Source organism: Haemorhous mexicanus, chromosome 16, assembly GCF_027477595.1.
Source record: "Haemorhous mexicanus isolate bHaeMex1 chromosome 16, bHaeMex1.pri, whole genome shotgun sequence".
Classification (NCBI taxonomy): domain Eukaryota; kingdom Metazoa; phylum Chordata; class Aves; order Passeriformes; family Fringillidae; genus Haemorhous; species Haemorhous mexicanus.
In genome coordinates, this window is record NC_082356.1 from 1,540,769 (window position 1) to 1,564,579 (window position 23,811).

The window sequence follows — 23,811 nt, forward strand, 5'->3', positions numbered from 1 at the left end:
CGGCCTCATCATCAGCGCCGTAGCCTGCGGCCACCACCTGCACACGCCCATGTTCTTCTTCCTGCTCAACCTGGCCCTCAGCGACCTGGGCTCCATCTGCACCACTGTCCCCAAAGCCATGCACAATTCCCTCTGGGACACCAGAACCATCTCCTACTCAGGATGTGCTGCACAGCTATTTCTCTTTGTCTTTTCATTTCAGCAGAAGTTTCCCTCCTGACCATCATGTGCTACGACCGCTACGTGTCCATCTGCAAACCCCTGCACTACGGGACCCTCCTGGGCAGCAGAGCTTGTGCCCACACGGCAGCAGCTGCCTGGGCCAGTGCCTTTCTCACTGCTCTGCTGCACACAGTCAATACATTTTCCCTGCCCCTGTGCCATGGCAATAGCCTGGGCCAGTTCTTCTGTGAAATCCCACAGAGCCTCAAGCTCTCCTGCTCCAAATCCTACCTCAGGGAACTTGGGCTTCTTGCTGTTAGTGTTGGTTTAGCCTTTGGCTGTTTTGTGTTCATGGTTTACTCCTATGTGCAGATCTTCAGGGCCGTGCTGAGGATCCCCTCTGAGCAGGGCCAGCACAAAGCCTTTTCCACCTGCCTCCCTCACCTGGCTGTGGTCTCCCTGTTTGTCAGCACTGGCTTTTTTTCCTACCTGAAGCCCCTCTCCATCTCCTCCCCATCCCTGGATCTGGCAGTGTCAGTTCTGTACTCGGTGGTGCCTCCAGCCCTGAACCCCCTCATCTACAGCCTGAGGAACCAGGAGCTCAAGGCTACAGTGTGGAGACTGATGATTGGACAATTACAGAAGCATTAAACCAATTGCCAATTTCTGTAAATCACTTGTAATTAAAGTAATCTTTGATAGTTTTGATGGTTTGGTTATTTTTTTCGTCTGTTTTCATTTTTCTAATATTCTCCCTAAACAAAGGCCATTGTTTCAGCCACTTATCATTTCGATTCTCTCCAACTATGCTCTGGCCTCCATCTGTGTCAGTGAGGAGCTGAGCTCTTGGTGGCTTCAAATGAACTAAAGGATCTCCCAGCAGAGTTTTCACCAGAGATCCCCATTTTATTGCCTCCTCTGGAGCTGCAGCAGCAATGTCTGTGTGCAGAGCTGGGGGCAGATCAGTGCTGGCACAGCAGCTGTGCCCAGCAGCAGCAGCCCTTGCTGTTGCCAGTGCTGCTCCCGTGGCCCTGCCCCGCTGCCCTGGTGGCCCTGGTGTTGCTGTAGGGCCTGAGTGCTCTCGGGGCCGGGCACAGCCCTGGGGGTGGCAGTGCCAGGGCTGCAGCAGGGACAGGCCATGGGCACTGCTGGGGCAGCGCTGACAGCTCAGTCCAGGCCCTGGGGGCTCCAGGCTCCTTGCCCAGGCTCTCTCAAGAACACGGCCAGGCCAATGCTCAGCACAGAAAAGCCCCATGAGCAGCCCCAGGGTGGCCGTGGGCAGGCTGGGGGCAAACAGCATGGCTGGTGCTCTGCAAGGGCTCTGGGGAGAGAGGAAGGAGCAGCAGAGCAGGGGCTGATCCATCCCCACTGCGCTGGACAGCCCAGGGCAGCATCCCAGAGCGTCCTCATGGAGCTACCAACAACATCCCCGCTCTGCAGCCCTGGCCTCTCCCCCAGCTCACACAGGTGCCCCATCCTTGCAGGCACAGACACGGCAGCACTGCCTCAGCAGCCCCTGTTTGCATTGCACAGAGCAGGGGGAGCACCCCCATGCTGTTGGTGTGGGGACATGAACCTGAGGGAGCACAAATGCCATCAGCCCCTGGGGCCAGGAAGGGCTGGGGGACACCATGGAAATCACTCAGCTTTGTCTTGGGCTCTGCAGTCAGCCAGAAAGTTTGTTCCCATGAGCTGGGAGTTTCCTGTCCCACTGCAGATGCTGTTGCTCAGAGCCAGGGCTGCCTGGCAGCCACCCCCAAACTGCCCCAAGCATTTCCTTGGCTTCACCTTTGAGTTCTGTCCTGGAATCACAAGTGCTGCAGGAATTGTCTGCAGGCTCCTGCAGTGCCTTGTGCTGCTCCCTTGCCAGAGAGACCACAGGCCAGGGGGGCACATCTGGGCTGCTGTGTCTGGCTCTGGGGCTCCCTGTTCTGGGCAATGAGGAGGAGCTGCAGAGGCTCTGCAGGACTGACAGGATGAGCTTTGGGGCTGGGAGGAGAAGCTGAGGGACCTGGGCTGCTGGAGCTTCTGAAGAGGAGGCCAAGGGCTCATCGTGCAACTGCTCCAAGGGTGGTTTCAGAGAATCCCAGAATCAGCAAGGTTGGAAAAGACCTTGGAGATCATCAAGTCCAACCTGTGCCCTAACACCGCCTTGTCTCCCTGAGCCTTCTCTTTTCCAGGATAAACAACCTCAGCTCCCTCAGCCACTCCTCACAGGACTTGTGCTCCAGACCCCTCCCCAGCCTTGTTGCCCTTCTTTGGACACGCTCCAGCCCCTCCAGGTCCTTCCTAAACTGGAGGAATCACTGCCCTGCTCCTGCTGGCCACACCATTCCTGATCCAGGCCAGGTGCCATTGGCCTTCTTGCCCACCTGGGCACACTGCTGGCTCATGTCCAGCCTGCTGTCCATCAGTGCCCCCAGGTCCCTTTCTGCCTGGCCACTGTCCAGCCACTCTGTCCCCAGCCTGTAGCCCTGCAGGGGTTTGTGGCCAAAATGCAGGACTCAGCACTTAGACTTATTAAACTTCATCTTACTGGACTCTGCCCATCCATCCAACAGCTCCAGGTCTCTCTGCAGAGCCCTCCTACCTTCCAGCAGAAGGACACACACTCCCAGCTTGGTGTGATCTGCAGATTTACTAACGAAAGCCTCAACACCCTCATCCATGTTGTCAGTAAAATACTGAACAGAACTGGCCCCAGCAGAGAGCCCTGAGAGCACCACTGCTGGCTGGCTGCCAGCTGGATGCAGCAGTGTTCACCACCAATCTCTGGGCCTGGCCATCCAGCCAGGTGTAGATGTGCTGTGGATGCCCCTCCTTCTTTTAGGGAATATTTTAAAAACTCAGTAATTTCATGGTCACTGTGCCCCAAACAGCCTCTGACCACCACATCTCCCTCCAGCCCTTCTCTCTTTGTGAGCAGCAGGAGACAGAGCTTTCCTTGGCAATGGGAATTGCAGGAAACCTCCCCAAAGTGCAGCTTGGAAGGCTCAGCCTGGAGCTGAGGAGAAAGAAAAGTCCCTCCCAGGGCAGAATGTTGGTGCTGGAGGTGTCCCAGCGTGAGGCTGGGCCATGGCCGGGCTCTGTGTGCCAGGAGCCGGCAGCGCTGGGTGCAGGGAGCCCAGGGAGGGCCCAGAAACGCTGGGTGAGAAATGCTGGGGCACAGCGAGATGGGCGAGTGCAGCCGGCCAGGGCAGAGGAGCAGCACGCCCAGGGGGCACAGCCTGCAGGACAGATGGCCAAGGGCTGGGCAGGGCTGGCAGGGCCACAGGCACCCAGGCCTTTGTGCCCTGGGCTCGGGCAGCGCCTCCGGAGGCCCCACAGGAGGAACTTTCCTGGCAGGGGCTGCACTTTGGTTCTCCCTCGGCCTCCCTGGGGAGGCTGGCAGGGGCTGCAGGTGGATGGCGTTTGTCCTTGCTGCCCCTCACATCCCCCTGCCCCACAGAGAGCCCCGAGCCAGCCGTGAGGGACAGGCCCTGCTGGCCTAGGCTGGGCTCAGGGCTTGGCCTTTCTGCTTCCTGCAGCCAAGCCAGGCCTTGCTCAGCATTGCAGTTCCCTGCCCAGAGCCTTGGGCTCCCTGCACTCCTGCCCTCAAGGATCTGCTCTCAGCACTCCCTGGGCAGCCTTTGGCACTCCCTGCCCTCCCTGGGGCCCAGCCGTGCTCCAAGGCACTTGGAGTTTTGCTGCTGACTCCTTGAGCGGCTTCTTCCTCCTTCTCTCAGTGCCTGAGGCTCCTGGACCCAGCCCCAAATCCACCGTGGGGCTGATTAAAATACAGAAAGCCCTCAGGAGCTCTTTGTCTCCCTTCCATTGTCTTTGAGTCTCCAGGGCTTGAGCAGAGATTGGGGAGAGCTTGGAGTTCTGATAAGGAGGAAGATTCCAAAGTGCACCTCATTATTTTTCGTTTTAGTCAGGGAAATATTTTTTTTACTTTTCATTTCAGAGAAGAGGGGATAGAAGCATTCCTAAGTGATCTTGATGCTGAATGTCTCCTTAGGAGGTCTGGGACTGGAGAAGAATGAGCTCCTTGCAAGGTGAGTCTGTTTGGAGAAGCTGCTCCTCACCCCCAGCCTCACCATGTCTGACATCGCCCACCTGGGACTGACATGCCAAAACATATAAAAAATCATAGAATTTTTCTGTATAAAATAAATTTATTTAATAAAATTATAAATATAGTTGTCTTATTTATAATAGCCTTGTACTATATTTTTATGTCTGCATAAAAAACGTATACATTTTTAGCAACTAAAGAAATGATTTGTCATTAAAGTCATATATTTTCCTTCATTAATAATTTTCCACCTATTGGCTACTGATTTCTCCTTCTTTATGCTAATAATTTAGTACACCTGCCATTTTATTTAGTATTTTCTCAGGCAGCATAAAAGGGGCCACTCTGGGTTCCACAGAGACATTTCTGGGGCACATTTGGGGCAGTTTTGGGTCTCAGGAGGGAATTCAGAGAGAACTTGAGGCTCTGGAGAACACTTGGGGGAGCCGAGTGGGCCCTTGGAGTGGCACTCAGGGGTTCTGAGGGACAGTTCAGGGTCTGGGGCAGCACTTGGGGGTCCAGGGGAGCCCTTGGAAGTCGGGGAGGAGAATTTGGGGCCCTTCGGGGTCCGGGCGGGCCCCTGGGGGACTCGAACGGGGCTCTCTGGGGCGCGGGGGGTGATGGGAGTTGTAGGCGCGGGTATCATTCGGTTGAACGGGGCCGCGAAGCATCACGGGAGTTCTGGGTGAACCCGCAATGGCTCTCGGCGGGTCGTGGAGCATTACGGGAGATGAAGTCCCGGCTGGAATAGCTCTGGGCTTGCGCCGCGGTGCATCGTGGGCGCAGTAGTCCCGGAAGTGGGTCGAACACGATGTTTGGGGGTCCGGGAAGGATCGTGGGGGGAACTTTTGAGTCCGAGCCGCGACTTGAGGTTCTCAGGGGAACTTAAACGGCTCGGGAGCACTTTCGGGGCGCTCGGAGAGCTCTAACCGGGCTGTTTAGGGCGCAGGGCAGGGCAGCAGCTTTAGGCGCGGGACTGTGTTCTGAGGGGCTCTGGGGCAGCGGGGGCTGAGAGGAAATGAATTCCCAGAAGTGGCTGTGCCGGGCATCTGTGGGATGCACTCAGGGGGAGCACTCAGGGGGTCCAGGGACGCTTTTAGGGGGGTCCCGAATGGACGCTGAGGGGGCACTGAGGGATCCTGGTGGGTCTGGGGGACACTTACGGGACAGATGGAGGGCGGATCCCAGGGTTCTGTGGAGCGCGGGGCATGACGGGTGTTGTATTCCCGGTCCCAGTGGGGCTCAATCAAACCGCGGGGCATGACAGGAGTTGTATGCAAAAAGAAAAAATGGCAGCCATGCTTGGCACCGCCCTTGAGACCCTGATCCCGGCGCTGATTGGCTGCTGGTATTGATGGGTGGGAGCTTTGGCAAATGGGATGCGGTGGAGGCGGGAACTGCCCATTCAACCTTTCCAGTCCCTCCCAGTACAGCCCAGTTCATCCCAAGCAGAATCCAGTACAACCCCAGTGCCCCTCCAATCCCTCCTAATACACCGGAGTTTATTCCCAGTCCCTTCCTGTTCACCCCAAATGTCATCCACAGGATGCCCCAGTGTCCTCAGTCTTCTCCACAATGTCCCCAGTGTCCCCAGTTTGTCCTACTCCTCCCCAGTGTCACTCCCAGTATGTCCCAGGATGTCCCAGTGTCTCCTACAGCTCAAGGCACAGCTTCTGTGAGCAGGCCAGAGCTGCTGAGGAGAGACTCTGGGTCAATATCAATCACAGATTGCTGCAATCACCTCTGCTCTAAAGAGAACAGTAATAAAATACACTCGTTAAAATAGGAATGTGTATTTCTTACAAGGTCTTTGAAATCTTTTTCCATAACTAGATTAGGAAAACTTTAATGACACTCTCAGGGCTTTGATGTTGCTTACATCAGATTCAGTCCCTGAGAGTGTCTTCAAAAACCTTCTCAGGAACTCAAACTTTTAAATTTAAACTCCGAAGCTTCTTCAAGTTTTAATGGGTCCCACTGAGGGACACGACTGAGAAAGTGTCCCCAGGTTCTAGTTACAGCAGAACACTGGAGGCAGTTCAAATAAACAGGGCAGGAGATATCTCTCCTTTTTTGATGCCTTTATTAAAAGTGAACAGCTCAAGGTTGGGAGACCCTACAGTTCCACGGGTTCACCGTTGCAGCTCCCTGGAGTGCCTCAGAGGAGGAGGCAAATTGCAGCTTTGTCCCCCGGGGGGCAGAGCTGGAGAGTCCAACCTTACATCAGCAGGGGAAAGTTTACGCACCCCCACAATCCCAATTTTGAGTTGGCAGCCTCGGGTCCTGCCTCTAATGAACATTTTCTCAAGTTGTGGTGAGGGGCTATTAAGGTTTTCAGAGTCTCTGCTGGCTTCTCACCTCACCCCTGATGTCTAGAGACCACTTTGATCTCTGAATTCCATATTGGCTCGCTGGTTTAGGGGTTTATTAATTGTGTTTGGAATTGGGGCTTGCCCCATTGCATTTTGGCTCTAAACTTATCTGCATATCAACTCCTGGTTCCCTCCCCTCCACCATCCGGGGGGATGCCATCCTCCCACCTGGCCACAAGCAGGATGATGCTGATACAATAGAGTGAATTCTCAACCATAGATGGCTAAGGATACTTAACAGGTGATTACAACAAGCAGCTAACAAAAGCACTCCTCTGCCAGAACTGGTTAAACTTGTAATTCTACAACTTTTGGAAAAAAAATGGGTAACCCTTTTTTTGTTCATAACAGCAGTGATGACAGCTGGGGACAAACAAGGCAAAGGTGTCTCTGGGGCTGAGCAAAGCTAGATGTGTTCCAGGAATGCAAAGGGCCAAGGCCTGAGCCCCAGCCCCTGGCCAGGCAGATCCTGTCCCTCCCTCCTTGCTCAGGGCTCTTCCCGGGATGGGCACTGGCATGTGGGGATGTGCAGTGCCAAGGGCAGGAGCATGGGGCGGCCCCTGCCAGGCTGCTGAGCAGCGACAAGGAGGCCATGAGGCCCCAGGCCTGCAAGGGTCACTTGTCTCCTGCTCCTGGCTCAGGCCCAGGCCCAGCAGCCATGGCCAAAGTGCTGCCCAAGTTGGCTCTGTCAGGGCCTGGCAGCTGCTGCCCATGCCTGTGCCCTGTGCAGCCCAGGCTGTGCTACGGTGTCCCTGCCCTGCGCCTCTGTCCCTGCAGGCTGTGCTCATCCCCCGGCTGCCCCACCTGGCTGGCCCCTTCCTTTGCTGACAGCTCTGCCTCCTGCCTGCCTCTGCCTGCCCACACAAAGCCTTGGGCTGACCCAGGCTCCTTCTGGGGGAGGTGTTGCTCCACAGCCCTGCCCTGGCAGGGAAATTCCTTGCTCTTTTTTCCCAATCTGGGCCTCCTTAGCTGCATTGATTTTTTTCTTTTTCAGGCTGTTCTCTACTATGTCAAAAGGATCCACCATCTCTGAATCCACCCTTCAGTCCCTCCCAGGGCTCTCCCCTTCTGTCCTCAGTCTGCACCCCACTGAGCACAGAGCTCCTCTGTCCCTATACAGTGCTCATGTGCTTGAGGACATGGGCGCCTGGACAAGAAGGACGGTTCTTTCCTACAGGAAGGAAACCACAGAGCCCCAGGGTTTTGAAGACAGATGAGAGGCAGGCACTGGAGGCCAAGGTAAGCCAGACCTGTCTGTCCTTGCAGCTTTTGTCTGAAAGCAACCCTTGGATATTTGGGGAGTTTTGGAAGTGGAATTCCATTTCAGCCATGAGTGCCTGGACCAGAATGACAGCTCTTCTGCACAGGAAGGAAATGGCGGAGCCCCAGTGTTTCAAAGGCTGATTAGAGGCAGCCCCAAGGAGGCCAAGGCCAGCCAGACCTGTTTGTCTCGGCAACTTTTGTCTGGGACCAATCCTTGGATAGATAGAGTGTGGGAGGCCAAATCCCACTTTTCTCCATGAGCACCTGGACAAGAAGGACAGTTCTTTTCCATAGGAAGTAAAGTAGAGAGCCGCAGTGTTTCACAGGCAGGTGAGAACTGGCCCTCAGGAAGCCTAGGGATCCTAGACAGTCCTGGTAGCTTTTGTCTGAGAGCTGTCTTTGGATATAAGGAATTTTGGAGGTGTCCTGGTTTTGGGCAAATTTGGGAGAAAACTTTCAAAAGGGGCTCCTCTAGAAACCAAACTCACACGGCTTTTCTTCTAACCAGTTTGGGAAGGATTCCTCGGAGAGAAGTGGAAAGAACCTGTTTATTTAACAGGCACAGCACTCCCCAAGCACACAAAATGAACAATATTGGGTGGCACCACTCTGTCACCGTACTGAAAAAGATGACAAATTCAGAAAGTCTCTCTTGGGGGTGGTCGCTCTGTTATCAGTCCCTCCGGTGCTGGGGTAGCTGCTGCAGCCACAAGGTACAAACTTGGCGTTTCCCAGGTCCCAGTCCAGAGCAGGTTCGAGTAGGTCCAAAAAAGGGAAAGGAAAAACAGTCCAGGAAAAAATTTGGAGACACAAATGGGGATACAAGCATCATAACGTCACCCTAGGACATTCCACTCCTTATCTCCATATTGTCAATATACTACCACACATCATGCATTTTATTCACATAAACATTTATCTGTTACCCCAGAAATTACAAGCAATACCCATCATGCCTTCATCACATCTCTACACTGGACTACTGAATCTAGGCCCCATACTACAGAGCTGCAGGATTCCTCACTTTCACTTCACTCACTCAAAACTCCATCTTTCACTTGCTCAGACCTTCAACACTTACACATTTCTTTCTCCATCTTTCACCTGCTCAGACCTTTGACAGGCATTTCTTTCTATCTCCTGTCTGTGTGGTTTAATGTACAGACAATGGCAGTAACATCCAACAAACAGTGATATTTGCATATCATTCTCACCCCACAATCAGATCTCCCTGAGGTACACATTGTGTTGTTCCATCTCTCTGCATTATCCACCATGTGCAACCTGGTCCCCGAGCAAAGACAACCCCACGGATGGGTTTGTCTGTACTCAAGGCAGAATTGATCCACGCAGTCTTCCCTAACAGACCTCTGACATGTACCACTGGGATCTTATCTCCAACGATTATATTCAGGGACTCAGACTGGGCGGGACCTGCTTGGTTGGTGGAACCTCAGGTGTTGCCTAACCAGGTAGCCTTTGCTAAATGCTGCTCCCAATTTTTGAAGGATGCCCCACCCAAGGCTTTCAGCTGGGTTTTTAGTAGTCCACCTCTCCACTTTCCCTGCAGCTGGTGCATGGTAGGGGATATGGTACACCCACTTAGTGTACCATGCTCCCTGGCCCAGGTGTTGATAAGGCTGTTCTTGAAATGAGTCCCGTTGTCTGACTCAGTCCTCTCGAGGGTACCATGCTTCCAAAGGACCTAGTTTTCCAGGCCCAGGAGGTGTTCTGGGCAGTGATGTGAGGCACAGGGTAGGTCTCCAACCATCCTGTGGTGGCTTCCACCATGGTCAGCACGTAGCGCTTGCCCTGGCGTGTCTGGGGCAGTGGGATGTAGCCGATCTGCCAGGCCTCCCCATACCTGTACTTGGACCACCGCCCATCATACCACAGGGGCTTCACCTGCTTGGCCTGCTTGATGGCAGCACACATCTCACAGTCATGGATAACCTGAGAAACACTGTCCATGGTTAGATCCATCCCTCGGTCTCATGCCCACTCATAGGTGGCATCTCTGCCCTGATGACCTGAGGCATCATGGGCCCATCGAGCTGGGAACAACTCCAACTTATGTTGCCAATCTAAGTCTATCTTTGACACCTCTATCTCTGCAGCCTGACCTACCTGCTCATTGCTTCGGTGCTCCTCATTGGCTCTACTCTTGGGGACATGGGCATCTACATGACAGACTTTCACAGACAGATTTGCTACCCCAGAGGCAATGTCTTTCCCCTCATCAGCAGCCCAGACTGGCTTTGCTCTATGCTGCCAGTTGCCCTTTTTCCACCTTTCCAGCCAGTCCCAAAGAGCATTGGCTACCATCCACAAATCAGTATAAAGGTAGAGCTTTGGCCACTTTTCCATTTCAGTAATGCCCAGGGCCAGCTGAATGGCCTTGAGTTCAGCAAGTTGACTTGATCCACATTCTCCTTTGGTAGCTTGTGAAACCTATCATGTGGGGCTCCATACAGCTGCTTTCCATTTCTGGTTCATCCCTTCAATGCAACAGGAACCTTCAGTGAAAGGAGCTGAGCGTGTTTCTTCTACTGGTAGTTGGTTGTATGGTGGAGCTTCCTCAGCCCGTGTCACTTGTTCCTGCTCCTCTTCGTCAGTGAGACCAAAGTTCTCATCTTCCAGCCAGTTTGTAATTATCTCCAAAATCCCAGGGTGATTCAGGTTTCCAATACGAGCTCGCTGTGTGATAAGAGCAATCCACTTGCTCCATGCAGTGTTGGTGGCGTGGTGGGTAGAGGGAACCTTTCCTTTAAACATCCACCCCACCAGCACTGGTGGTCGAGGTGCCAGGAGGAGTTGTGCTTCTCTGCCAATCACCTCCGAGGCAGCTTGAACTCCTTCATAGGCGGCCAAGATTTCCTTCTCTGTGGGAGTGGAGTTGGCTTTGGACCCTCTGTAACTTTGGCTCCAGAATCCCAGTGCTCGGCCTCAAGTCTCCCCAGGCACCTTCTGCCAAAGACTCCTGGACAAGCCATTGTTCCTGGCTGCAGAGTAGAGCACATTCTTCACCTCTGGTCCTGTCCTGACTGGGCCAAGGGCTACGGCATGAGCGATCTCCTGCGTGATCTGGGCAAAGGCTTCCTGCTGCTCAGGGCCCCAGTGGAAATTGTTCTTCTTGTGGGTGACCAGGTAGAGAGGGCTCACAATCTGGCTGTACTCGGGAATGTGCATTCTCCAAAACCCTGTGGCAAAAGCTTGTGTTCCCTTCTTGCTGGTTGGTGGAGACATTGCAGTGATCTTGTTGATGACCTCAGCTGGAATCTAACACCATCTTGCTACTTTACTCCCAGGAACTGGATCTTTTGCGCAGGTCCCTTGACTTGTCTCTTCTTGTCAGAGAAGCCAGCTTCCAGCAGAATCTGGATGTTCCTCTCTCTTTTTTAAATATTTCCATTGCCGTGTTCCCCCAAACAATGATGTCACTGATGTACTGCAGTACTACTGATGTACTGCACTGATGTACTGCAGATGTTCTGGAGCCTCACCCTTTTCCAGTGCAGCCTGGATCAGTCCATGGCAGATGGTGGGGCTGTGCTTCCACCCCTGGGGCAATCGGTTCCAGGTGTACTGCACGCTCCTCCAGGTGAAAACAAACTGAGGCCTGCAGTCTGCTGCCAGAGGAGTGGAGAAAAACGTGTTGGCAATGTCAATAGTGGCAAAGCACTTTGCTGCCTTGGACTCCAGCTCATACTGGAGTTCCAGCATGTCTGGCAGAGCAGCGCTCAGTGGTGGAGTCACTTCATTCAAGCCATGATAGTCCACAGTCAATCTCCATTCTCTGTCAGAATTGCACACAGAGCAAGTGGGGCTGTTGAAGGGTGAGTGGGTTTTGCTGACCACCCCTTGGCTCTCCAGCTCACCGATCATTTTGTGGATGGGGATCACAGCATCTCGATTCATCTGACACTGATGGCAGTGCACTGTCCAGATGGCAATTGGCACATGCTGCTCTTCCACGTTCAGGAGTCCTACTGTAGATGAGTTTTCTGATAGTCCAGGCAGAGTGTTAAGCTACTTAATGTTCTCTGCCTCTACAGCAGCTATGCCAAAAGCCCACCTGAGTCCCTTTGGTTCTCTGCAATAGCCATTCTGGAGGAAGTCCATGCCCAGAATACATGGGGCCTCTGGGCCAGTCACAATGGGATGTTTCTGCCACTCCTTCCCAGTCAGGCTCACCTGGGCTCCCAACAGGGTCAATTGCTGCCATCCCCCCCATCACCCCAGCAATGGAAACAGGTTCTGCCCCAACATGTCCCGATGGTATCAGGGTACACTGCACACCAGTATCAACCAAGGCATCGTATTTTTGTCACTATGATGTGCCAGGCCATCAGATGCACATCGTCCAGAAGATCTGGTTTGGCTGTGCCTCTTCCCAGCTAGAGGCAGGGCCCCTCTAACCCTGGTTATTATGTCTTTCCTGGGCATACAGGGTAGAGGCTCCTTCAAGGGGATCTGACAGATCATACCCGGTAGCTTGGACATGGGAGGTTGAGGCTACCTTCACTTTAGTGGAACTCCCTCCGTTAGTGTTTCCCTCCTTGAGCTGACGCACCCGTGCTGCCAGGACAGAAGTGGGTTTCCCATCCCACCTTCCCACGTCTTCCCCGTGGTCACACAGAAAGAACCACAGGTCAGCCCTTGGGCTGTAGCCTCTCTCTCTAGCTGGGGAACGCTGGGCTGTGACTTTGGGGCCTGTGACTCGCACTGGTGCCATGTGGGAACTGTTCTTCCTCTCTCCACCCTCATCTCTTCTTGTAGGCTCTTAATAATAGCAGAGACATGAGCCTGCCTTGGGCCATTGATCACACTCTCACAGTTTCTAAGCTTGTTGGTGACAGAGCCCATTGTCTCTCAGTTGGTATTGGCATTAATTGTTGTAATGAATGTGGTGTATTGAGATGGCCCCAGATCTGCCAGACTCCACAGCATTTGCCCTGTGCACCTGATTTTGTCAGGGTCATTGTCATGCTGTCCATCCCTCCCAAAAAGTACCTCCAATACTGCCACTTCTCTCAGCTGTTGGATCCCTTCCTCGAGGGTCTTCCAGCACATTCTATGGTGGTGCTCCTGCATTCTCTCCCTGTGGACAAACCTCTCTCTGACACTCATTATAAGCAGCTCCCAGAGGGAAAGGGACCCTGGATCCGATACAAATACCTGATTCATACCTGAGTCCTGGGTCAAGGGTCCCAAATTCCTTGCCTCACCACCATCCAGTTGCACACCTGTGACCATAAGGTCCCCGACCCGAAGTAACCAGGTTGTATAAGCCTCACATCCCCATTGTACAATGTCCTTGTGCAGTTCATCCACAGGGACTTTTGTACATCAGGGACTCAGTGATGAACTCAACCACTGGCTCCCCTGTGGGTTGTGAGGGCCCTCCATTCTTATCCTTACCTGGATGCTCTGATTTCATCTTAGACCTCCTTGTTTCTGCAGGAGCGACTGCTGCTGGCTGTGACTGCCTCTGCAGTTCAGCTGGAACCTGGATGGTTGGAACATCTGTGGGTTCCACTGCTGCACCATCAGACTCTCCCTCTTTGAGGCAGGGGGAGGGTTTCCACCAGCTGGGGAAATGTACTCCTTCAGCATCTGGCCCATCTCCTTCACCAGAACCCAATCTGGGTGGTTCATTTCTGAGCTGGGCTGTGGGGCAGGGTCAGGCTCTGGGGCAGCAGCATCCCTTGTCTCTGGGGTAGGTGTCAGCGTGGTTATCCAGGTTAATCTTCCCCTATCTCTGAATGCTAAATAGAACAGGCCTATCAGCAAAAACAACCACTGTATGATATCATTAGCATTTAGAGTGGATATGAACCCTGTGAAAAGTGGTGGGGCAGACCCAAAGAGCTGGGTGAAGGGTTGAGAGAAAATTTCCCCCGGTGTCATTTCCTCACAGTAAGTACCATTATTAAAATACCCCAAAAACACACAGTTAGTGTGTGATAGCTCTGAATCCATGTGCTCGCCTTCCAGAGGAAGTTAAAAATCCATGAATTTCTCACCTTATTAAGCCATAAAACAAACTGGATAACAGCCACAGCAGCCTTAGTTATGGTTAGCCTGTGTTCCCAGGGATGGCCAGGCTGCTCCTGATGGGGCAGAAGAAAGAGTTCCAGGCCCTCCACGAGGGTGAGTGAGGGCAGCGGGCTGTCAGCAGGGGCTGGCTGGGTGAGCTGCAATGCCTGGGCAGGGAGCTGCAATCCCTTGCAGCTGATCTCCTTGGCCCCTTCTGTCTTGTGGCCATGGCAAGAGCTGGGTGGGATGGCCCTGGCAGGAAGGTCTCCTTGGATTCCTGCACATCCAGGTTCTGACTGTGGCTCTGTTCCTCTCTCTTCCAGCCCTTCAAGGCCTGAGTGAAAACGACAGCCCTTCCCATTTAAGCACATTTATACAGATGATGTTAGAGGGAAGAGCTGCAGAACTACTTTCATCTTCTGGCTCAGAAGAACCAGTGTCTCTTTAAGACCTCCAGATCCCTTGGAAGGTGAGACCACCTGGAGACCAGAGGAGACCAGCTGGAGCTCCAGGCACAGCTGATGACTGGCACAGCTGAGCCTGTGGGAAGCTCCCATAGCTCCCACCTTCTCCCTCCCTGGTAACAGCTCCCTCCCTCCAGCCCTCAGACCCTGCCAATCCCCTTTCTTCCCTCCCAGCTCATCCCTTTGCTTCCCCTTCCATTAATAAACTGTTTGGCTTCTTCACTTTACCCCCATCTCTGTGGAGCTGGAGCAATGCAAATCCAGAGCCCTGGGACACACAGGCCCCTCCTGGTGTTCTCTTCCACACCGTGTTTTGTGCACAGACACAGAGGAACGAGGGCAGATCAGGCTGGCAATGTCCCTGTGCTGGAGGTCCATTTCCACGACGCTGTGGAGGTACAGACCTTGCTGAGCACCCTGGAGCCCCTGGACTTTGGAAGAGCCAAGCTGAGGATGCTCTGAAGCCAGCTGTGAGGCATTCCATGGCAAGCATCCACAGAGGGCAAAGGAGCTTGGAATGCTGGAAGGTTTCAAGAACAGCTTCCTGAAAGCACAGCACTGCTCCATCCCTGCACAGGATCAGGAAGAGGGCAGAACCAGAGACCATCTGGGCTCAACAGAGAGCTTTGGGTGTGCCTAAGAGCAAATGAAGCAGCAGCACGGTGCCCGAGACTCAGACACATGACCGTGCCAGTGCCTGGAGCGCTGTCAGGCAGTGCTGGGATCCCAGGTGTGGTTCTGGTCCCCAGAACCGAGGAATGGCAGCCCCAGGCTCAGAGCCAGTCAGAAAGCCAACCAAGTGAGACCAGAGCGAGGGCACCTTTTCAGTTTCTCTTGGGCATGGCCGCAAAACAACCCCTGCTGCTTCTTCCTCCACCTGTGTTTGGGGCGTGCTGGTGGCAGAGCCAGCCAGGGTGTGCTCTGCATTCCAAAGCGTGTTGGGAGCGGGCATGAAAAGTGCTGCGTGCACAGCAGAGAGTTCTGGAAGGTTCTGGCAAGAGCGTCCTGTGGGGACAGGGCTCTGGGCTCTGGCTGGGAACAGCCTGGTTTTCCTGCCGTGAGCGCAGGCAGGAGTTGAGGCAGGTGAAGAGGCAGCGGGCAGCTTGTGTTTGTAGAGGGCCTGGGGCTGCACCTCTGAACCTCCACCTGGAAACACACTTGGGGGAATAGGAGCTAGAGCTGGAGCATTCAGCCTTGCCAGCTTTTCTTAAGAGTGTGTTGGTGTTCCCCAGGAAATCTACACATTTGGGGAAATGCCTTTGGAGCTTGCTTCTCAAGGAAAGTGCTTCCCTGGGAGCTCCCAGTGAGGTGGGAAGGGTGATCCAGGAACCCCAGGCCTGGCAGCCTGAGCTTGCCACCGGGGAAGGCCTTGGGGCAGATCCCCCTGAGTGCCATCCCACGGCACCTGCAGGGAACCAGGGGGTCTGCAGGAGGGTGGGAAAGCTCTGCGGAGGGACGGGGTCAGCTGGGGGTCCTGGTGGGGTGTTGAGGGCTTCTGTGCGGGAGTTTGGGGAGGTTGGTATTGGCAAAGTGTTGGGGAAGGAGTTGTCTGGAAGGTGAGAGGTCTAGGCTGGAATTTGAGTCAGTTTGAAGGCAGCATTTGTGGTTTGGCATAGCTTTGCTAACAGAGGGCAGAAAGAATATCTGTGACTCTTCCTGTTCATGGTCCTGATTCTCCTGCAGGGAACAAGAAGGGAGAGCTGTACTTTACTGGCCACTTAGATATCTGTACCAGGGCGAGGATTAGCCCTTTTGCCATCTACTCATTTGTTTGGGCTACTTTTGCAACACTGAGTGGACTTTCATTTCTGGACAGCTTTTATTCCTTAAGACAATTAGGATATTATCACCCCTTCATAGACAACTGTTTGCAAACCAAAGAATGGCCTTTTTTTTGCCTCTGTGTAGTGTTATGTTCTGTAAAGTGACTCTCAGTGGATGATGTTAGGGCAAATGAGTTGCTGCTTTGGGATGGGAATCAAACTTCAAACTCTTCACCTTCTCAGGCCGTCCCAATGAATTTGGGAAGTTTGCAACTTTTTGGAACTCCTTGAGTTGAGCAATGGGAAGAAAAGCTTTCCTGAAATGAGGAGTCTTAAACGCCAGATTCTTCTGTGCCTTCACCACTAAGGTGTTTCTGTGCTAAAGGAAATTACTTCAATAGAAAATAATTTCAGCATGGAGTGAGAGCTTCTGACCGAGACCAAGTGTTGCCAGCATTTGCTCCAGGTGCTCCTGCCAACAGCCCCTGCAGGAAGGAGCACAGCCCCCAATGCAGGTGGGCTTTGGCTCCCTCTGGCACAGAAGCCCCCCGGGGGCACAGGTCTCTGGGACAGGAGATGGGCACCAGCGCTGCCAGGGCTCGGGGGGTGGCAGGTCTGCTTGGGCAGGGACTCTGCCACACCTGCTGATGTCAGTGCTCCCCAGGCCCAGGGGTCAGAGCAGCATTCGTGCCCAGGCCCACACGTTCCCTGTCCATGTCACACCCACAGGTTTAGGATGGCCACCCGCCGGGAGGTGCCCCAAGGAGGCCGTGCCAGCTTCTGTGGAAGGCCCCGTGCCCTTCCCAGAGCGGCTGCCTCGGCAGCCCTGGGGTCTCCTTCTGCTGCCCTGAGCCCAGAGAGCAGGGCACCATTTGCTGATGGTCTGAGCTGTTCCTAAAGACCCCGTCGGGCTGCCTTAAACACTTGGGGTGAGAGATTCCTTCCAGCCTGGGCCACTTTGGTTCAGCTGGGGGCAGCCCCAGGGCAGGGGGCAGTGTGTGCAGGGGCCCTTTGTGACACGGTGCAGCATGGTAACCATGGCACAGAAGGGGTGTCCAAGGGCTCTTTGTGACACGTGGTGACATAGGAGCTGGTGGTGACAAGAGCAGGCCACAGTGCTCGGAGCAGGCAACGGGACAGGACAGCACAGAGCGGTGCCGTGAGGAGCCCCCGCACAGCGCCTTCGATCGTGTCTGACCCAGAGCCTTTCCAAGGCATTGTTCCTGCTGCTGACCTCGAGGCCAGACCACAGGACTTGCTGACCCGTGGCCTTCCCGAGGCTCCTCTTCTGCAGGTGCCCTTGAGGGCAGAGTGTGGGACTTGGTGCCCTGGAGGCATCTCCAATCCCTGCTGCCAGTGCCCTTGAGGCCACACCACAATCCTTGACAGGAGTCTCCTGTCCTTGTGGCAGGAGCCCTCGAGACCAGAGTGCAGGACTTGCTGTCCTGTAGCCTTCCCGAGGCTTCTCTCTCGAAGGTGCCTTCCAGGCACGACTGTAGGACTTGCTGACTCGGAGCTTTTCCAAGGCATCTCTCCTGCAAGACATGGAGCAGAGAGCCACAAGAGGGCCCAAGCTGGCCTGGGGGGAAGAAGAGGAAGAAGGCCCTGGACCTGCCCCCGCACAGGAGACTGAAGAGCTGGAGCCGTTGAGTGGTGGTGAGTGGTGGAGCTGGGCCACAGAGTTGGTGCCTGCAGCCAGCTGGGCGCTGCGCCATCCCATCCCATTCCATCCCATCCCATTCCATCCCATCCCATCCCATCCCATCCCATCCCATCCCATCCCATCCCATCCCATCCCATCCCATCCCATCCCATCCCATCCCATCCCATCCCCTGGGCCATGCCCATGGACAGAATGGAAGAGGGGCTAGGCAGACACCCCGCAGGGCCGTGCTCCATCCCCTGGGGCATCCCAGGGCTGTAACTGCCTGGGTAGCAAAGGGCTGGGCTGTGTTCTCCGGCCTCTCCCGCAGCCCCTCAGCTCTAGCTGTGCTCCCTCTTTGCCAGGTGCAGCCCTGGAGCGCACACAAGAGCAGGACCCCGCCCGTGGCCTCTTCCACAGAACAGCGCAGGTACCTGCAGCCATCCCCACCTGGGCTGGGCCTGCTGTCACCGTGCTTGGAGCATTCCATGCAAAATCCCTGGCTTTCTGCCCTTCTCCTACAGCTGGTTTGCAAATTCCTGAAGAGAATTCGGGAAGAAGAGACCAGCCCCATGGGCACTGGGCTCAGAGCATATTCGCACATCTTCCAAACCAAGACCAGTGCTGCCCTGCTGGATATGCTCGTAGAGGAGGGCTTTTCCAATCCAAAGCAAGTAAGCAGCCTGTGGCCAGGGTTTGATCCTCCCAGGAATTGCTTGGCCTCCCAAGCCACGCCTGCTGGTCACTGGAAACCTTTGAGGCCACATGGCAGTGTGGTGGTAGGGCAGCACTTCTCTGGGGAAGTTGGGGACATTCCTCCCTCTGGCAGCTTTCCAAGTCTCCCTGTGCCCTCTCCAGGTGCCCGCCCTGGTCAGGTACATCCACCAGTGGCTCCTGGCCAATCAGTTTGCTGAGCACAGACTGAACAGGACCCTGCTGGATCTCACTGAAGCACAGCCCGCTGACGTAGTCATGACGCTCCTGCGTGTGTCCCCGTGCTGTGACAGGTATGGGGCCCACCTGCCCAGAGGGCTCAGGGCTCCCCAGCCCATCAGCCTCTACAGCCTGGCCAAAGTGTCTGACCAACAGAGAGTTCCAGGGCCCTCTGGCTGCTCTCTTTGCCAGCCCTTGCACGTCAGCCCCCGAGCCTGCTGCCACGCTCCCTTGTCACCCCTCAGGGGACTGTCCCCATAGGGCTGGGCTGCCTGGGTGCTGCTGGTGAGGGCCAGTAGGCAGAGGCAGAGCTGGAAGCCAGCTCAGATCCCCACTGCTGCCCAGGCCATGGTGCTGTGTCTGAGAGACCCCTGAGACAGAGCTCTAACCCCACAGAGCTGCTTTGACCATGTGGAAGAGCATCATGTGTTCGCCCAGGACTGCAGAGCCTGTGCTGCTGATACTCCTGGATGTGCTGGGGAGCTGGCCAGAGCACAGCACGTGCACCTCGGACGGGGACAAAACGGGTGTCTTTGCCCTGGCTGTGAGTTTCTGCAACTGGCCTTTGTTGGCCCCCCGGCCGCCTATCCAGCAGCTCTCCATCTTCCTTGCCCCACTGCATCTCCCTGCCTCAGGGACTGGGCTGAAACCTGGCCCAGGAGCAGCTTCAGGGGCACCAGGCCCCATGCTCCCCCTGCCTCTCTCCTGGCCTCTCCCTCCCCTGCTCGGGCCCTGCCACACGGACACCTCAGCACTGAGGGCTGTCTTGGGGGGCTTTGTCCTTTGCAGGCAGCTGTGGTGATGTGGAAGATCCTCCAGGTGCCCTGTGTCCCACATATGGTGACGGTGTATTTCCCCCGCCTCTTTGTGCATCTGCTCTTCCAAGTGTTCTTCAGCACTCTGGATGTGCCAGAGGAGGTCGATACCTTCTGGAAAGGATGCCAGGAGCAACATGGCCTTGCCACCAGCCCCAGCAGGTGCTCATCCCAGTCCTCCTGTCCCTGCCACATCCTTGGGCAGGAGCCAGTGCTGCCAGCATGACCTGGGCTTTGCTCTGCACACAGGTTTGCAGTGCAGACCCTGAAGTCCCTGCTCTGCCAAATGCAGCAGGAGGATGTGGTGGTGGCAATGGAACGCAGGGGTGGCTGGGACATGCTGCTGTGTGCTGACACCCACCCCTATGCCGTGGGTCTGCTGGCCAGGTGAGACCTCCTTCTCCCCACTGCCTCTGACATTTGTGCTCTGTTCCCAGGGTTCCCAACACAGTCCCCATGGTTGTGGCCCAGAGAGCCTTGTGAACGAGGGATGGCCAAGCAGACTGGAATAGGCAGGGAGAGGAGGGTGCCCACAAGGAGCCACCTCCCAGATAGGCCAGGGCCCCTTGAAGGATGCTGGGGAAAGACCAGACCTCTGTGAGTCAGTCCTGGCAGAGGTTTGTTCCCCTGGCCAAAAGTCTTGGTTCCTTTTTCTCCTGCCAGGGAGATGTGCTGTGTCTCCATCCCCTTGTGTTCCCGGATCGCTCGCTACCTGCTCCGGCTACTCAGCACACGGGAGCCACGCTGGGATCTGCCTGCCCAGGCGTTCCTTGTGGAGGTGAGCCTGATGGCCAGCACTGCCTCGCTCAGCTGCCTCCCAGCTCTCTACCCTCTCGGAGCCACAGCTGCCTGGGACGGTGCCCGTGCCCTGTGCTGCTGCCTGGGCCCAGCCCTGTGCGGTTCTGGGCTCCTGCCGGCCGGGTCCCCTGTCACTGCCCTGTGCCTTTCAGGTCCTCGAGTTCCTGGACCTGAGTGAACACGGTGCTAACAGAGTCCTGGAAATCTTGTCAAGGCAGCTGCAGAGCGAGTGCAGGGAGAGGCGTCGCCTGGCGCTCAGGGCCCTTCTGGAGCTCATTGAGGAGCCTTCAATGGTAAGAAGGGGGCAGCAGCTGAGGCTGAGCTGGGGAATGCAGTCCCTTGGGCTTGGCTGAGCTTTGGGCGCTAGGGCAGTTGCTCCCAGCTCTCCTGCCTCCCAGTTCAGCTGCCCGAGTGCTTCAGGACAGGCCTTTGGCCTCTGGGCCCTGCAGCAGCAGGATGGCATTTCACAAACTTGTGTTCCACACAGACCGAAAAAATGTGGAGCCTGACTGAAAGTCTTGTGGAGCTCCTGTGGGACGCAGATGGAGAGATAGTTAGCATGACAGTCATGCTTCTCAGCTTTATCATCTTGGACAATGACATGCTGATGCCCAGCCCCATCACACTGCAGCTGCTTGAGGCACTTCTGCCACTCTTTGACCATGTAAGGCTCGCTGCCCCCAGCCACGGCCACTGGGTGCTTCCCAGGCACTGTGCCTTGTGGATTTGCAGGCCTGGGCCAAGCTGAGCCCCATGCAGCCAATGCTAAGGTCCTCTTTTCTTCCTTCAATACAGAATAATAGCCAGGTGCAGCTGCTCTCCATACTGCTCTTCAGAACCTTGGTGACTCTTCCACTGGAAAAGAAAAAAAAGGCCCTGAAGACACCCCTGTTCCAGAGCCTGCTGCCACTCTTCTTCCACTGCCATGATGAGAATCGGCGTGTGGCACAGGTGAGGACTCGTGGGCTGCTGCTGTCCCTCTCGCAGGGGCTTGGCTGCCTCCTGCCCTGGCGCCTGCCGGGCTGCAGCCTCCTCCAGGCCTTGGCACAGGGACGTGAGTCCTGCGCCCTGGGCTGTGGGGCCATCTCTGCATCTCTGCTGCTCTCCAGGCTTCTCAGGAAACGCTGCTTTGTGTGGTCAAGTTCCTGAAGAGGAGGGATCTTGAAAGACTGGTGAAGAACCAGAAGCCGTGGAAGTTCACCAAGTGCCTGGTAAGGACGGCCTGGAAGCCCCAGCCTCTGCCTGGAGAAGGCCCCTGAGTGCGGTGCTCAGAGTTCAGGGCTGGCAGCTGTGCCCCTGCCCGCTGCTGCACCCAGAGGCTGTGCGGGCTCTTCTCCAGGCTCCTGTGGGCCTGAGCCGGGCTCCGATGCAGCCCTGGCCCAGTGGAGCTGTGGGGCGGGCTGGCACCGCGGCTCCCCGGGCAGCAGCCGACCCTCTGCCCCTCCACAGCCTGGCACCAGCAGCTGCTGGCCGCGCCTCAGGGCTGTGCAGGCAGGGGAGGCTGGGGCTGGGCGCAGGCAACGCCCGGCCAAGGGGCTGAGCCCGCGCCAACCCTTCCCTCCTGCCGCTCTCTCCAGCTGGCAGACCACGGGAGCAGAGCAGCCGAGCACCTGCGCCGGGCCCTGCCCTACCTGCAGAGCCCACAGGAGTCCCTGCGAGTGGTGGCCATCAGGTTCATTGGTGAGCCACGAGCCCGCGCTCCCTCCCGGCCCTGCCACAGCTCGGCCCCAGCCCCACCTGCTGCCCCGGCTGCGCCACCCGGGCCCGGCACCATCGAGCCCCGCCTGGCCCTGGCGCTGCTGCCGCCCTCTCGCAGCCGTGCCCTGGGGTGGCCGCGTGCAGCAAGGGCCGGGCTGAGCCCTGCCGGGCCAGCAGGCCGTGTGGCCACAGTGCCAACAGCGCCGCTGGCAGGGAGCTGTGCCGCTGGGGCTGTGACAGGCTCTGTGTTCCCAGGGATGGCCGAGCGGCACCTGAGGGGGAAGAAGGAAGAGCTCCGGCTCATCTGCAGTGGTGAGTGAGGGCAGCGTGCGGACAGCAGGGGCTGACGGGGGGAGCTGCAAGCCCTGCCTCGGCTGCAGAGGGCTCTGCTCCCTGTATGGATGAGGGGCAGCGTGGGCAGAGCACACAGAGATTTCAGGGCCACATGGGGGATTCGTGGCCAGGAGCTTCGGGCTGGTCGCATTGGTCCCTGCTCCCTCCTGGCCATGGCTAGAGCCGGCTGGAATGGCCCTGGCAGGGGACTCTCCTCGGGTTCTCTCAGATTCTGACCGTGGCTCTGTTCCTCTCTCTTTCAGCCCTTGAACACCTGACAGAGGACACCAGCAGTGCCACGTCACACATGGCACTTCATACACTGAATGTCCTCCAGGCACTCCAGAGTGAGCGATCTTCCGTCTTCCAGAGGCTGCAGGATCAGCTCCGCAGGGCATGGAGGACACAGCCTCGTCTGTCGGGGCTCGGCTGGCTGCGCTGCTGGAGATCTGCAGAGAGCTGAGCCCAGAGGCTCTGTCTGCTGGGGCCACCTAAGCCAGCAGGAATTTTCTATCTCGTCAAGATTGTTCTTTTATTTTTGTTTTTGCTTTAGTATATGAATATAGATTGTGTTATAATACACAGACTCCCGGGAGCTTTCTTTTGCTTCCCAGGGTCTGCAGGGCATAGGGGAAGAGGGGGAAAAGGGTGCTTGGGCTCAGCAAGCTGTCCCGGCGTGCTACGTTGCAGGGAAAATAGCCAGAAGCCCCTTGGCCTTTGGTGGTTCTGCTGAAGCCTTTTTGCTGCCAACAGAGTGGGTGGGCAGGGGCTGGAGCTGGAGAGATCCCTGTGAGAGCGGTGCCTGGAGATGGCCACAAGCCCTGTCCCAGGCAGGAAGCGCCATCTGTGTCCTCCTGCCCGTGTGCTGCTGGCTGGATTCCTGAGGGCTCCGAGGTGCCTCTGGATGGGGTTCCTCTGCAGCTGCTGTGGGGCTGCGGCGCTGCTGCCGGGCAGGTTGGCTGGGCTGGGGGAGACCCTGAGGGGACGGGGCCATGAAGGGACGAGGGGCTGCAGAAGCCCTGACAGGACACAGCAGTGGGAAGGCATGAGGGGGATGTGTGAGGGAGTGGGTGGCTGTAACGTTGGCTCGAGGGGGAGTGGGTTGAAGACAAAGACACTAACTCTCCCCAGTGTTCATGTGGCAAACAGAGAGCATTTATTCTCAAGCCCTTCCTTCTAAAGGGCCTTTGAAAAACCCAGTCTGGATAATTTCATTGCTCTGCTCTCTATGCCTTGTCAGGTTCTGCCCAGTGAAATGCTGCAGCCTTGGCAGAGATGTGACTGGGCAAGGCCCCTGTCACTCAAACCAGGGGCTGGTGCATTCACACAGTACTAGCCAGCCTGCACTGTGACACATGGCAGCAGAGTGCAAGGCACAGCTCTGGGTGCTCCCCAGGAACCTCAGCTCTGGGAGAACTGTCTGCCCCAAGCTCCAGGGGCTGCAGTGGGAGCCCAGCTGGGCTCTGCCCTGG

General features: G+C 56.1%; 1 protein-coding gene across 1 annotated transcript; it reads left to right on the plus strand.

Annotated features, from left to right (window-relative positions):
* Nucleotides 1–261: 261 nt before the first annotated feature.
* Nucleotides 262–22,802, plus strand: LOC132334532 (olfactory receptor 14J1-like; the record flags this gene model as incomplete). The annotated part of the gene is made up of 3 exons (XM_059860640.1): nucleotides 262–723; nucleotides 21,451–21,519; nucleotides 22,710–22,802. Coding segments are annotated over 3 exons (624 nt in total), but the record flags the coding sequence as incomplete, so codon positions are not given.
* Nucleotides 22,803–23,811: the final 1,009 nt, after the last annotated feature.